Below are 15,833 nucleotides of genomic sequence, written 5' to 3' on the forward strand. Positions count from 1 at the left end.
CTTGCTTTGTAGTACAGGCCTCAAAACAGGGCACATTTAGGGTGTAAACACAGATGCATGTTAATCATATCATTGAACTCAATGAGACCAAGTAATCCAGTCAAACTAAAATAATGAACTGCTATTCTTTTCCTGTTTGCTCATACGAGGAGGAGGAAGTTGTGCCTGCTGTCAGCAGATCATTGAGGCCGAGACCTGTGGTGTCTTATGGAGAAGATGACAGTGAAACGGAGGAGGAAGAGGATGCCAGACCAAGACCCATCCCTGCATGCTATCTGAGAGGCCCTCCGATCGGCCCCAGAGCTCAGCCTAAACAGGTGTGAGGCCAGAGCAGCCGGGCGCCGCGTATGACTGCTTTTAATTTGTTGTGTAAAAACTGTATTAACTAGGGCTGTCAATCGATTAAAAAATGTAATCTAATTAATTACATACTCTGTGATTAATTAATCAAAATTAATCGCATACATAATTAACGGTGCCTGAACCGATACTTTTTAAGAAAGTAAAAAAAGAAAAGAAAAAAAAAGGGTACTAAACAACAGTTGGTGACATTAAAGAACGGCTTGTTTATTGCTAAGGCCATATGGTCAAAATTAAATGTTTAATAATAATAGCAATAACTTATTTCACTAGTAAATTGCTGTTGAACGACAAAAACAACCACCAGATGGGAAAAGGACATTTACAATAACTTCAAATGCACCACGAGGCTGTAGTTTACCAGTTTCATTGATTGTTGACTGCAGATTGTTACATCCCGGTGTTGAATCCTCTACAGTAAAACACAGTCAAACTTTACACCGTTTAGCGTTAGCTGTCAGCATTTTAACCGTGTTTAATCCAGCTACTAGCTAGCGGTAGGCTAACGTTAGCTGCTGTCGAGTATAGTGTTAACTAGCTAGCGGTAGGCTAACGTTAGCTGCTGTCGAGTATAGTGTTAACTAGCGTCACGTGCAGCGGTGTTTGTGTTGCCTGTATCGTCTTCAGAGCATCAGAGAGAAGAGCAGACATATCAGTGGCACCAGATTTCGGTAGCCAGGGTTGGCAGGAAGAAGATTTTTATAAGTAAATGTTCCAATTAATGATCCAGGCAGAACATTCTCGTCTCCCTCCTTCATTTTACAGTCCAATGGTGCTAGAACGGCTCCGGGTCAAAAGTAAATATGGAATGGATTTTTTCTCAGATTAATTAATCAAAATTAACGCGTTATTTTGACAGTCCTAGTATTAACACCTTTTGCCTTAGACGAATATTACAAAACCGGCTCCAACCAAGTACTTTATTGTCAATAAGCCTTAGCCAATAAGTTTTAAAACCTTCAAACGTCTTGTGACTCAAGTTCCTCAAGAATGTGACAAAGAAATACACCAGCAGAATAGGTTTACATGATTTAATTTTCAAAAAACACCATATATTTGTTGTACTGCACATTGCTGCAGCTCCTCTTTTCACCCTGTGTGTTGAGCTCTCTGTTTTAGCTACAGAGTGAGACATCTCACTTCTGTTCCATCTTTGTTGGGAGTCGCACATGCTCAGTACCTAGGTAAGGACTACTAGCCAGTCAGAAGCAGAGTATGAGGGCGTGCCCTGACAGTAGCTAGGTAAGGACTACTAGCCAGTCAGAAGCAGAGTATGAGGGCGTGTCCTGACAGTACCTAGGTAAGGACTACTAGCCAGTCAGAAGCAGAGTATGAGGGCGTGCCCTGACAGTAGCTAGGTAAGGACTACTAGCCAGTCAGAAGCAGAGTATGAGGGCGTGTCCTGACAGTACCTAGGTAAGGACTACTAGCCAGTCAGGAGCAGAGTATGAGGGCGTGCCCTGACAGTAGCTAGGTGAGCATTATAACATGTGTTCCAAAGTGACCACGTTTGTCTCTGAAGTAAAGGCTGGACTAAAATAGAGCAGTTTGTGAACAGTGTTTTCTGTTGGAGATGGTAAGTCCCTTTGGGGGGGACTTTAGGCTTTTTCACTTTGTAAACCTATAACATGCACAAAAAGATATATAACACAATAAAGGAAAGGGAAAAAGCCAACAAACATAATATGAGCACTTTAAGGTTATATTGTCAGTTCTAAAAGAGCATACACCTCTTTAACAGAAAACTAAACCCAAATGGAGCGGCAGGAAAACAGACGGCCGCACCGTGACACCAGAGGGACAGGAAGGACGACTCCACACGCAAAGGGGAAAACGGACATTGACGAAGTGTGACACCAACGAACGAACACACGCAGACTACGACCAGGGGTGGGCCGGTCTAAAGGAGGCTCACCCTCGGGCCAAGCCAGTGCTCCAGCACAGAGAAGGCCACAGCCATCGACAGCGTTGCCACGGAGACCTGTGTTACGAACACAGACACGGCTTTGCTGAATGGGACGGGTCTGCGGTCAGAGGTCCAGAACAGGAAGCTGGTCCGGCACAGAGCAAGGGGCCGTTTTCTTGGTTTCTCTTTGTGGGCGTCTTCCTTTCCCTGGGCGCTGCTCTCTGTGTTTGTCATAGTGCATTCAAACCCATTTGAACAAGAACACGTTTTGGCCTGCTACTGTAAGGGGTCTACTAGTTCCCGCATCGTCTCTCAAGCTGTTTCCCAAAAGTGGAGGTGGCGCCGACAGGAACACAAAGCCACTTCTCATCACTTCTGGGCTGCCATTTTCACAGTAATAGGCTGAAAGAGAAGGAGAAGTTTATTCTGCGTATTCAGAAGCGAGCTCTCATTTCAGACTGGACTGTAAGAATGAAGGACTTCAAAAAAAATAAAAAATAAATCATATACATGAATACAACTGCCTTTGAATTAACGGCATGCTGCATTGACAGATATCCAGGATCGTATTCCTTTATCACATAAGGAGTAGCGTGAGTGAAACGGACTGAATGCAGCGTATCGTTGTGTGAACAGCCTTTCAGCAAAAGAGAAGCCGACATGATGTTCAAAGCCATGCTAATTAAGCTTGCTGAATGTCTATTGACTGCGCATGCCTTCATGAAGGCCGGCGGAGGCAGCTGTCAGTCACGCTGTGAGATGCACACGTACCTTGCTGCAGTAAGGACACTCTCCAAAAACAATGTTGAAGCTCTGCCTGCTGGAGGGCAGCGCTCGCAGCCACTGAAGCAAAAGGACAAAGGGGGAGGGGGGGGGGGGTGTACACATATTACTGCACACTTTATCCATGATTATCTGACACGTAGCATTTTAAAAGGCTTTCATGTGGAACTTTAAGTCCTTCCTGCCACTTTAAAAAGATGAATATCCTTAGTCTCATTGAATAAAGAGTATATAAACAAAGAGCTCATTTCCTGTCGTGAAGCAGCACCAGTCCACCTTAACAATCCCTCTCTTAACCTGTGTGTGCTGTGACTCCCTCAACAGGATCAAGAGCTAATGGTCCAGCCCACAGAACACAAAAAAACCCATTTGTATCCAACCTGAAAAGGACCAATGTCTTTTCTTTTCCCAACAGCTCAGCTCTTACCTGGTCCATTCAAACGGCGCTCACATCAACGTTACAGCAGTGGCATTGATTTCCTTCAATCTGTGACAGCGATGTGCATAAAGCATGTTCAAAATGAGCTACTTATGAAATTCACTGTGTTTGTCTCCGGGCCTAATTCTAACATTCAAATCGGTATTGTTCAGCGCCCCTAAGGCACACGTGTCAAACTCAAGGCCCGCGGACCAAATCTGGCCCCTCGCAGATTTTGACCCGGCCCGCATATACATTTAGGTTCACAATAAATGTTGGCCCGTCTAGTTTTTGTATCTTTTTCAATGTTTTTTCACTTTTCCCGACACAATGGAGTGCACACGCCCGTGGGAGAGGCTCATTTTGTAACTGTAGTCCAACACATTTGTTACTTTGGCCTAAATATAGCCTATATAGATAATATTTCTGATTATGGCAGAGCTTTCTCCCCACCCAATTAGTTATTCAGTTAGCGGCTGTAGCCACTCAGATATCAGCCAGCGTCAAAACCCCAGTCACTGGTGGGGCCGCGGGTGTGCGCTCGTCGTGGTTGTCGACCCAGAAGTAAACCGACGCGAACGTCTCTAGTGCGTCAGGCGTATTCATTTCTGTCTTGCGAGTCCCCTACCTTTATGGAAGTGCTAAATACTAAATCACTGGAAGACCCCTTTAACTTTAAATTCTTTGTTAGTTATCCACGAAGTGCTGAACTGAAACACTCTGAATGACAACGGCCTATTCACTTTCAGAACTCTATTAAAATTATACTAAAACATCCCTCCCTCATACAGCCCCTGTGTGTGTGTGTGTGTGTATACCTCATACAGACAGGCCTGGTGGAAGGGCTGGCCACAGCGAGGGTCATTACACACTTGATCAGGGATCGCAGCTTCAAGACGATAGGAGTAACAGATCCCACACTCAACGCTGAAACTCTACATACACACACACACACACACACACACACACAGAGAAATAGTCAGCTTGCTTTCTCCCATACACTGTGGCTACAGATTTGGCTCCTGTGTAAACACTGTGTTAAACAACCTCCTAGTTTAAACTCCAGTGCTGACATCAGCCTGCGTCACCCCGAGCTCTCCCTTCCTCTACAGTCACACCGTCACAAACTCGCCTTTTTCTCTCTGCTCTCGTTTGCATTTTTTTTGGCATAATGAGAAGCTCCTGTTTTTCTGGAGCGATCCATTAAGAGCGAGGATGGCAGGTAAAAAAAAAAAAAAAAAAAAAAAAAAAAAAAAAAAAAAAAAATCAACATCTGGTCAACAACTTTTTTTTGCACTCCTCTGAATGTTAATGAAGCTAAGGCATTAATCACCGCGGCGACAGCGGATAAACACGACGCCCTTTTAACCCGTGTGCGGGAGGGGGGGGGAGAACGAGTGTTAAAAAAAAAAAAAAGATAAGTGATTTTGCGTGATTAAAGCGATTTGATAGAGCAGAGAATATTGCCATCTTTGTTATTCGAAATGATCTGTTCTGTAAACAACCCAATTAAAAAGGAGAATTTGTGCCCACCGCGTTGAAAAAAGAAAAAGAAAAAAAAAAACTAAACACGGAGAGAAAGAGAAATATGGAAATAAACAGAAAAATAGGCGATAGCGTATGTCCGCCCCCTTATAACTCGAAGCTCAAAGAGAGACGCACAAACAGGAGTATGCATGCATAGATGTAAACACACACACACACAACACAGCTCCTTGAGGTAACCGTGGTGGGAATGGACATGTTTGAAATGGAAAGGGGGGGCAACTGTGTCACGTACAGATTTTTCGTGGGTGGCAGGTGACGGGAATTCGATCTCCAAAACATCCCGGAGGTTGTGCAAGACGCTGCAGTCCGGGTTCCTGCCAGCAGACCACAGACAGCTTCTTCACACACTAATTAAGCACATGCAAATGAGCCTGCAAAGACACTGGAGGATGATTAGGAGACTTTCACCATTGGTGGGAGAAAAGAAAACACACACACACACACACACACACACACACACACACAACGAGCATTTCTGCTGCTTCAAACGGAACAGTGGTGGAGGAAGATTTTCCCTCAAGACGTGTCATGCGAGGAGGCAAATGTTGAAACCTCTGAAATTTGAAACATGTACTTTACTTTAAAATGAAGTGTAATTGTGTGTGTGTGTGTGTGTGTGTGTTTTTTTCAGGGTGATAATCAGAGTGATTGTTTGTAATGGTGAAAAGAAAATAGGATTGGACGATATGCTCACAGTCGACGGATCACTCGAAAAGACCAAATTTGACAATGAATGGATCTACCGGCGTTGTAGTACTCGAGACCGGTCTCCAGAACACTTGTTGAAGGTCTCGTCTCGGAATCAAGCGTATTTTTGGGAGCGTGCCTATGTTCCCACGTTTCCTTTTTCATAAATTTGTATTAGATTTTATCCCCCTAACCCTAAAACATGTTGTGGGAGGATAGGGCTTAAACTGAAGGGAAATGTAGGAACACAAGACCTCATTTTGAAAACGTCCTAGAAACGTCCCCGTATTTGTACTCTGAAACCGTCTCAGTCTCAGATAAAGAGGACTCGAGATTTTATTTCAAGACCGGTTAAGACCAGAAGTGTCTTTTGGTTATTTTATCAAGGCATTACTCCCGATACATTTACGGCAATAAAATAGGTGAATGAAGAATAATCTTAATTTGTTTTCTGTGGGTGTTTTTTTTTTTTTTTTTTTTTTTTTTAATGGCAATGTAGATCCCTTGAGATTAATTTTAGCAGTGCCTATGGTTAGAATTTTCCGCATTTGATCATGTCATGCAGTGTGTAGTCTTGGCAATACCAGACCTTCCTCCGTCGGCCTTAGAATTACAACACATTTAGCTTGGAAGGTACCGGACATCCGGCCGAATTTCCGGCGGTACCTCAACAATCCCGGAAGTGGAACGTCGTGGATAAAGACTATGTAGTGTGGGACTCGCACTGGTCTGGTCTTGGTAATGACTTGGTCTCGACCCCTCAAAGTCTCGGTTCTCGAAACACTCTGGTCTTGGTGATGACTTGGTCTCGGTTTAGGTGGTCCTGACTACAACACTGGTATCTACTAACAGGTATTGTGTGTATTCAGCCTGCTCTATCTTATTCATCTGTGCCATTGAGCTCCATTGTTGTCCAAAAAAAACTATTAAAAACGCATCAATTAGCCACACTGCAAGCACCAAGTGTGGATTAACCTGCACCTGAAAATAGTCCCCGAAAAATGGTCTCCTCCTGTTTGATCAAAACCAGTGACCAGCTGTTTTTGTGGAATTTACAATTACATTATTTTTTTTTATTTTTTTAAATTAAACAATTTTTGTTGTTATTTTTACAGCAGCATCAATCTGTGTTTTGACCACTTAGGGGCATTGACCTGAAGTCGTGTTTCTGGCCACCTGATGAATGCAAGTCCAATACTCCCTCTCCTTTTAAGCCCTCAGAAAAATATCTTTAGCTGCTAAATGCTTCACTGTGCTCACCAGCTAGTCGCTAACGGTGTCTGTCTGCAGGTAGCGTGCAGTAGGTTTCTCAGAGCTTTTCTCTGAAACCAGCTGCCGGCTGCTGAGACTGATTCAGGGCCGAGGAGAGCTACAGAGGCTGGCTGAAACGTTCCAAAGCTTCATTACAAATCACCCCTTTCACATTGCACATAGTAACCTCAAACTTCGCAGACTCATCTGGCACTTATGTTAATATAAAAATATAGATTTGTGCAGTGGTGGAAGAAGTACTCAGATCCTTTACTTAAAAGGCCAATTCCGGCACAAAACTAATCTAGGTGTTATTAACAGATGTGTACCCACTCTGTCGTTCTCTGGGACGTGATTTCATGCTAATTGATTGTGTTCGTAGCTTGAAAGACGCTAGCGCGGACCGCTGATTAGCTTACAACGCTAGTATTCTGGGCACAGGGAAAGTAAAAACAAATTGCTATTTATACCACTAAAAAGGCTCAAAATATCACCAAACTTCAACGGTAGCATAATGAGGGTCCCTAAATGTTAACCCGAGCATTGAGAACTTTGTAAGTGTACAGACAGTTTATTGAACGAAGAGCTGCGGGAGCTCCGTGAAAGGGCTACGAGAGAGAGAGAGCTACCGGTAGTCAATGCTGCAACACAGCCTCGTACTTCAGGAAACTGGTGGTGTACCTGCGGACGTTGTGAAGCTATGGCCACCGAACAGTGTGTATGTGTTGCACGGAGTGGGACCTGTTGCGTCGCGATGCCCAAGAGACGCAGTGTTTTGTACAGTCTGAAGATTTCCCCTCTCTGATAAACAGGGCTGTACTTGAAACTTTTTTCCATGTCCCGAAAATAAATTGGAGACGGCGACCCAGACCGGAGGGACCAGATGGACAGTTGTCCTCAGAAATACTCTGCTACAAGTTAAAGTCCTGCATTGAATATGTTGCTTAATTAAAAGTATGTCAGTATCATCAGGAAAATGTACTTAAAGTATTAAAAGTTTTAAAGTAAAAAATACCCTCACAGTTTAGAAACTTGAAACGTTTAAAACAGTTCTGTCAATCAACTAAGTGTTTAATGGTCTGATCATTTCAGCTGGACTTTTAGGCCGAATATTGTTCGGTAGTTTAATTCATAATAAAACGTGTTTTGAGTGCAAAACTCTTAATTTGTAAAGTAACTAAAGCTGTCAGATGAATGTAGTGGAGTAAAAAGTACGATCTTTCTCTCTGAAATGTAGTGGAGTAGAAGTAGAAAGTGGCATGAAAAGACTCAAGTAAAGTACCTCAACATTTGTACTTAAATACAATACTTGAGTAAATGTACTTTTGTTACATTTTACCACTAGAGTTGTGCAGCTTGAATGTTGTGCATCTCTAAAAGGTGCTGACACACCAACCCGATTATCGTCTGGCGAGGTCGGTGACTCGAGTCAGTCAGGCCGATTTTACATGTTGAATCGGAAGGCGGGCAGTCAGACTCAATGACCAATCTGATTGGGTGGAGCGCTAACCCGGAAATGATGAGCGGGATGAGCCTGACTAACGCTCAACATCTGATGAAAATCTTTTAAACTGACCTTTGTCAATCTGAAATGAAGACAGATTCAGCATGGCCTCCTTCTCGCTTAAAATGTTTTCAGAAACACGTTTCGGTGAACTATCTTCGTAAAATATGAGATCGTATTCCGAAACAAGTCGCCATTATGCCAGACCCACGTGACGTGTTCGTCCAATCAGCTGCCGGTTTTCATGTTTTGGGCGACAATACAGATTAGCGCCGCCTGCTGTTATGGAGACGTATTACGTCTCTCGCAGAATGTACACTCAAGTCGGCGTCGCTTCGGTGTGTTCCGAGGCACTTTTTGGACCAACTCGGGGAGGCAGTCAGTCCGACTGACTTTTCTGCCGACGGTCGGCCGTCGGGTCGGTGTGTCAGAGCCTTAATATGAAGCACTGGGCTTGGGCCTGAAGCCACAGGCAGGGTAAGAAAGTCAGAAAGTATTAAGTGATTGAAAAACACATTGTTGGGATATGTTGACAAAAAAAATGCAAAATCCAATAAAATAGTCAAACTGATCTATATATATATATATATATATACATTAAATCCACTAACCTCTTCATATGTGTAAAATACAACCTTGAATAAACCATTGTGTTGAATTTGAATTACAATTTGTATTATTAATTGGGAAAGAATATATTTTGATCATGATATGACTCTGCTGAAAATCAGTAAATGATTATACTGCATTATCTCACAGTCCAAAAGGCCAGGTAAAAGCTCGGTGATGCAGAGAACACCTTACCACAGGTGCATGTTGGCGTTCAGCTTATTCCTCAGCGGAGTCACCACTGCAACGACACACACACACACACACACACACACACACACACACACACACACACACACACACACACACACACACACACACACACACACACACACACACACACACACACACACACACACACACAAAGAAAAGGGAATTATTGGCTGTTGGATGTAAACTGTACTACTCATAAACGCCTTGAATTGGATTTCAAGCACCTGCAGATACATTATTATTTTATATCAGCCCTAAAAAAAAACTCACACTCTGCATAGCCTCAAACGCCGTCTCTTATTTGACAACAACACCCCCCCCCCCCCTTTGGTCCACCACTGTCAGATATGAACCCTGGCTGCTTCCTTCTGTTCCACAGGGGAGCTTTGTCTCCACGCAGCACTCATCACTTTCACTTTGTTTGTTATTCCTACATGCAAAAAGCAATATTTCTGCGCGACCCGTCGTATTTGAGGGTCAGCGCCTGCCTCCCGTCTTGGTGGTGGAAGTGTGTATGTGTTTAATATCGGTTTTGTTTTTTTTAGTTGCATTGCTAGGCAACAGGCTAGGAGTCGCATGACCTTGGATTTACAGAAACAATGGCCGACAATTGACGGGGACTTAAATAGAAAGCTGAAGCCCCGTGCTCGCAGAATGAAAACTTGCCATTCTGACTTGACAACAGACAACATTCAACCCGCCTGGTTGAAGTCGAGACTTGGACATCACTGAAAAAGCAGAGCTATTCCTTTTTTTCTTTTCTTTTTTTTCTTTTTTTAATTCACACCTGATGGCTTCTCACTGATCTGATGTGAATAATAGTGGGAACACTGTACTTTATTGCCTGGGTTGATCCTCAGCTGGCAGATTTATGTGAAAACAGACATTTGGATGGCAGTGATATGGGCTTATGAAGAGGCTCAGGACACAGTCCCATTAGTGATGAAGCAATTCATCTATTTGTTGATTCATCTGTTGTTGTTTTTTATATCTATATAAATAATTGTTTAATTTATCTAAGAAAACATGGCAAATGTGTGTATGTTTTAGCTTCTCAAATGTAAGGATTTTCTTCTTCTCCCTTCTCTGTTGCTGCTGCTGCTGACCAATGGAAATGGAATATTTTGGGGGATTTAGTTGGATAAAACAAGGAGTTTGAAGATCAGGTCACTTTGTGCTCTGGGAAAAAAAATGCTCAGTATTTTCTGACATTTTACATAGACTACATGAATAATCAAAGAAGTATTAATCGATTGGGTTAAATAACCCTGGATTCCCCGTCCAGGCTCAGTCACACCAACATATCTAACGACAACAATTCTGACACAAATAAATTCATATCAATGGAATTGCTGCAATCTGGGGAGATTTTTTGGCGCTTTTGCATAGAGTTAAATTTTGGTTCAACTTAAACTTGGAAATTTGCGCCATTTACCGATTACAAACTGTCTTGCTAGCAAGGGCGTACAATCAAATCCAAATTTGAAAGTAGCATCTCCTCGGGGCTCCATATAACCCCTCCCCCCGACCCACACAGATGTGCACGAGCACCGCTGCACTACTGCTTCAGAGCACAGCGAAGAAAGGACCGCAGTTTAACTCATCAACCGCGTCAGTGGCAACGTTGAGTTTTCTCCCCATTCTCCAGTAGATTTGCAGTACATTGACGACGTACATGGAGCTCTGGCTTGTACGCGGGAGGGGTTAGAGTACGCACAGCGGGGCAGGGAGGCATTTCATTGGTTCTTACCAAGGGGACCGCGAGGCAGTGATTGGTGGGCGTTTTGACATGTTTAAAGGCAGCTACAGATGACAGAGCCCATAAGTTAGTTATAGCTGTCGGGGTGTAAAGACCATTTCAAACAATATATAAAAAAAAAAGTCCCTGAACACCCACACAGGTGATCTCAGTTATTATGGCTGTTAAGACCTCTTCCCGGGGACTCTGTGGCTGTGTTAAGACTGATTAATTGACATCTTCCTGAGTCTCCAGTTAGCGCTGTTGCACCTGTTAGGGTGGGACACATGACTCCTTTATCATTCTTATTGGCAGATGAAATTTGTGATGTAATAAATTCTCATCTAAGCTCCGGCCCACATTCAACCTGAGCAGAGTCTAATCAGCCAGGAGAACTGAAAACAACTGTGTGGGTGTTTGGAGGCTTAAAATCAAGTTTCATTGGTGACTTTGATGACTGTCATCTCAGTGTGTCTCCCGCAAGTCCTCGAAGAACCTAAAGTAACTACTTCTTTACAAACCTCATGGCCTCGAGGTGAACTGTTATTATTTTAACAAGGAGAAGATTTCACATGCTCTAATACAGTGCGTCAGTTTGGGGGTGTGTAATGGTGCAGATACACTTCTTATGCTCTTCACTGCCTGAAAACACACTTTCAAGTGTTGCCATGTCTCTGGGGTTTCCTACCCACCATGCTCGGCTCCCAGCAGGCAGCACTCTGGCAGCATCTTAGGGTGTCTGGGATCCACCTCCACTTTGATGGATACGTTGTTTCCTGCACACACACACACACACGTACAATTTTTTTGTTCATTCGGATTGATTATTGTTTTGTTGTTAGGACTGGGCAATATATTGATATTATATCAATATCGTGATACAAGATTAGAGCTTTTGGTTGTCGTAATATCATAATATAGTAAGAGATGTCTTTTCCTGGTTTTACAGGCTTTTACTTACTTACCAGACTGTTCAATTGTTTGGTTTCACCAACTTAGTCATTATATCCATGAGGGTACTGATGATTATTTATCAAAAAATCTCATTGTGTTAATATTTCGTGAAAGCACCAATAGTCAACCCTACAATATCGTTGCAATATCGGTATTGAGGTATTTGGTCAAAATATTGTGATATTTGATTTTTCTCCATATCGCCCAGCTCTAGTTCCTGTATCAGTTGCATGATCGATACATGGACCTGTGTGGTGCACTGAGAGACTGTGCAGTTTGTGATACTGTGTTATACGTGTGGCTCAGGTGGTAGAGCGGTCGCCTACCAATCAGAAGGTTGTCGGTCCGATCCCTGGCCCTGCAGTAGGGCTGCACCATATGAGGAAAATGTCTAACTGCGATTATTTTGACTGATATTGCGATTGCGATATGATTCACAATATTGGAGGGAATGATCATTTTTGTATCATTATTCTCATTTTCATTGAAAAATGAAAATGAGTAGTCGTTAAGACTAGAAAAGCGCTATATAAATACAGTCCATTTGCATATAAACTGTCTGGACTTGTCTTTGACTTTGCTGAGATCTTCTTTCATACAGTAATACAGTACCGATGGCGATCCGCCTCATGGTGTCGGACCGGCTGGCTTTTTCCGGCTCCAGGATCCAGGTCTTACTGTCAATCTCATCCAGGACGTCCCAGAACTCGGTCAGGGACTCCAAAACCAGCAGGAACTGGCTGTGGAGCTGGTCCAGAGTGTTCTAAACAAACCAGATCAGAACAAGCACAGCACTTACAATACTAGACACACGTTAGGGCTGTGCGAATTTTAATCGTGATTTCGGCTCCTAACGATCACAAAAACCATGTAAACAAGAAAAACGATTATTTTGCACATTACGTTTTGCAAGTAAACTCTTATAAAAAAAAAAGTTCATATGGGAAAAGTATTAAGGGAAATTTCACAGTTCAAGGTAGAAGAAACAGTTCAACATTATGGGAAATACACTTCTTGCTTTCTTTCTGAGAGTTGGATGAGAACAATTCTTTGTTCTTCTTTGTCTGTTATTAAAGTATAGGGCTGGAGCCACAAGGTGGTTAGCCTAGCTTAGCATAGGACTGGACGCGAGGGGAAACAGTCAATCAACATGCCATATGTCTTGTTTGATCTGTCCGAAACAGATATCAATCTTCTCTCATCTCACTGTCGAAAAATAAAATAAATTAAAAAAGCTAGCGACTCTAAGGCTGTGCTTGGAGTTAAATGCTAACGTTAGCATGCTAACATACTCACAGTGACAATGATAACATCCTGATAGGCACCCATAATGTTTGCCACGTTCCCCATCTTATTTGAGCATGTTAGCATGCCATCATTAGCTAATTAGAACGAAACAAACAAAACGTACAGCTAGGGCTGCTGGGAATGCTTGTAGTTTTGCAGATGTTGGATGATGATGGCACTATGGAATTTAAGGAGATCACCAAAGTCAGTAGGATTCATCCTCTGGGAAGTATTAATGACTTTATTAAACTTCATGGCAATCCATCTCATAGTTGTTGAGATATTTCAATGCTGCTAGCATGACTACAGATGTCAGACAGTATGTGTTTCCTGCTTCTCAAAACGTGAGGATTTGCTGCTTTTCCTCGTCAAAAAAAAGAAGTAGTTAACGTATTTAGGTTATGACTTTTGTTTGGACAAAACAAGTAACTGACGCCCTGTTTACACGATGACGCTCGCGGTTGAAAACGACAAAATATTTTATCGGATGTGCCTTTCATTTATACGGCGACGCCGTTTTTGGGGCTTAAAAAACGTAAAAAGTGAAACCACCCTCCAGAGTGGAAATCTTAAAAACGCTCCACCGTCGCGTTCCCGTCTAAAGGGTAAAAACGCAAAAGTCTGAAGACAGCGGGGTGGAGAGAGACGAGAAAAAGGCGTCCAGGTAGTCTGTTGTTACGGAGTAGGCTACAGAAATTCTAGGCTCCTGTTATCTAAAAGATTTTCAATGTAATGGCTCAATATTTAAATAATTTCGACAATGTGGATAAGGTTGTTATACTTCGATGACCATATGTAGGCTATTCATTTGAGCCAGAGTAGGCTACAACGTTGAGGATGAAAAGAAAGAGAGAGAGCGAGTGCCAGCGGGCAGAGGAGGGTCTGCTTCAGCCTCCTCTGTCCGCTGCCTCTCGCTCTCAAGCAGCGGCTGAAGGGCTGCGAGGCTCAGGATATTGGTAGTGCTCCCAAAGGTTCCTTTGCTGTGGCTTATCACGGTCGACTGTGCCGGTCATCATCAGACAAACATCCTCGTCTTTCCAGACAAAATTGTCAGCTTTTGTTGTTCGCGTCGACATGTTTTGGTTTGGCGCTACTAAGGAGAGAAGTACAAGGAAGGTTCTACGTAGGCGTGTGGCCTTGGTGGTGTTGTGTGGCAGTGCCACCTAGCCGCCTGGCGTGCATACTACATCGAATTTCACACACTTTTGCATCACCATATGCACGCAGATTTCCCCCCCAAAACTCTCGTCTAAACGTGGAATAAAAAGTGAGAACGCAACGCCACTTTTGCGTTTTCTCTTCAGATCGTTTCCGTCTAAACACAGCCTTAGATGTCTACAGTACTGCAGTTGTGCGCTGGAAAACTGATTGAAAACTGGTTTTCTGATATTTATATCATTTATAGACCAAACTATTAACTGATAAACAGCAATACATAACCAGCAGATTAATGATAACAACAGTAATAATTTCCTGCAGCAGTCCAATGAAGGTTAAATGAAGCTGACTAAAGTACAGAATGCCTCGCAGCATGGAAACAGTAAATTGTGAAGAGTGACAGAAGGGCAAGAATCCTTCAAATGTATTACGTTTATAATAATTACATGGAAACGCCACACTGAGGAGCTGTACATTTCTGTTTTTGAGCAACTGGAAAACAAAGGCAACTGGAACTAAAAGTGCAGATAGCAATTGACCAGTTTGTTAAAACGGTTACTCACTCAAGGTACGCTCGCACGGGTACACACGCACACAGTGAAGAGAAAGAGAGGCTGATAGAGGTGTCAGAGACCAATACAGATGGAAGGAGAGGGAAAGAATTAGGGGAAAAAATGAACCAAAAATTATGGGTCATTGTGCCAGCACAGTGCACACAATTAAGCATCGTCCAGGTGCTGAGAGCCTCAGCAATTACAGCCCAATTAATGGCAGTGGCATGATTACGGTTACAGCTCAGGATAACTACGCTAGGCCCAGTTGAGAAAGAAAAGGGGAAAAAAGGAAGAAGAGCTGGTAATTGAATTCCTGCTGTCTGTATCTGTAGCTGCCTGTGTGAGAAGAACATGAGTGAGAGCCGAAAGGCTGTAAGAAAGTAGGAAAGACACTGAATCTGTGCTGAGATCTGCGCCTTGGCCATCTCAATCAGTCCTCTTCATCTATTTATGCCATCTCTGACTGACCGTGATGTAGCTAAAGCAGGCAGGCTGAAAGAATTCCCTCCTCTTTTCATGATGCCATTCAGCTTCAAAAAGGAATTAAGATGTACTCATTCATTATTGTAATAAAAACACTACTCTCACCCTATACACGTTTTCAAATCACAGGACCACACTTAATCTGGCATTTCAAAATGAAAAGTTGTTTCATCTAAGTATGTGTTATGATCTATTGTAAGTACAGTATGCCATCATTATGGTATTCTCCATACAGGAAACGAAGGTACAAAACACAATCTGGCCAAGTGATCACTAATTACCTACAACAGCGCGTCTGTGAATGCACCATGGAACTGTAGAAAAGTCTGTTTGTGTTCGTCTTGATGAACAGATCATTTGTTTTGTGTATATATATATAT

General features: G+C 42.8%; 2 protein-coding genes across 4 annotated transcripts in view; one reads left to right on the plus strand and one right to left on the minus strand.

The window, feature by feature from the left end:
- Nucleotides 1-2,521, plus strand: part of LOC144531951 (serine/threonine-protein kinase VRK1-like) — a 35,589-nt gene extending 33,068 nt beyond the window's left edge. For both annotated transcript variants that reach the window (XM_078272340.1, XM_078272341.1), the window contains 2 exons: nt 150-317; nt 2,102-2,521. In XM_078272340.1, the coding sequence (XP_078128466.1) occupies nt 150-317; nt 2,102-2,521 (588 nt within the window). The remainder of the gene's footprint in view (nt 1-149; nt 318-2,101) is intronic.
- Nucleotides 2,522-2,579: 58 nt separating this feature from the next.
- fancl (FA complementation group L) overlaps nt 2,580-15,833 on the minus strand; it is a 36,008-nt gene continuing 22,754 nt past the window's right edge. For both annotated transcript variants that reach the window (XM_078272343.1, XM_078272342.1), the window contains 7 exons: nt 12,584-12,734; nt 11,710-11,793; nt 9,262-9,307; nt 5,248-5,329; nt 4,286-4,402; nt 3,038-3,109; nt 2,580-2,668 (listed from right to left, as the gene is read on the minus strand). In XM_078272343.1, coding sequence (XP_078128469.1) covers nt 2,636-2,668; nt 3,038-3,109; nt 4,286-4,402; nt 5,248-5,329; nt 9,262-9,307; nt 11,710-11,793; nt 12,584-12,734 — 585 coding nt within the window. In that variant the 3' untranslated portion in view covers nt 2,580-2,635. The remainder of the gene's footprint in view (nt 2,669-3,037; nt 3,110-4,285; nt 4,403-5,247; nt 5,330-9,261; nt 9,308-11,709; nt 11,794-12,583; nt 12,735-15,833) is intronic.

The sequence above is a fragment of the Sander vitreus genome, chromosome 17 (assembly GCF_031162955.1).
Source record: "Sander vitreus isolate 19-12246 chromosome 17, sanVit1, whole genome shotgun sequence".
Taxonomy (NCBI): domain Eukaryota; kingdom Metazoa; phylum Chordata; class Actinopteri; order Perciformes; family Percidae; genus Sander; species Sander vitreus.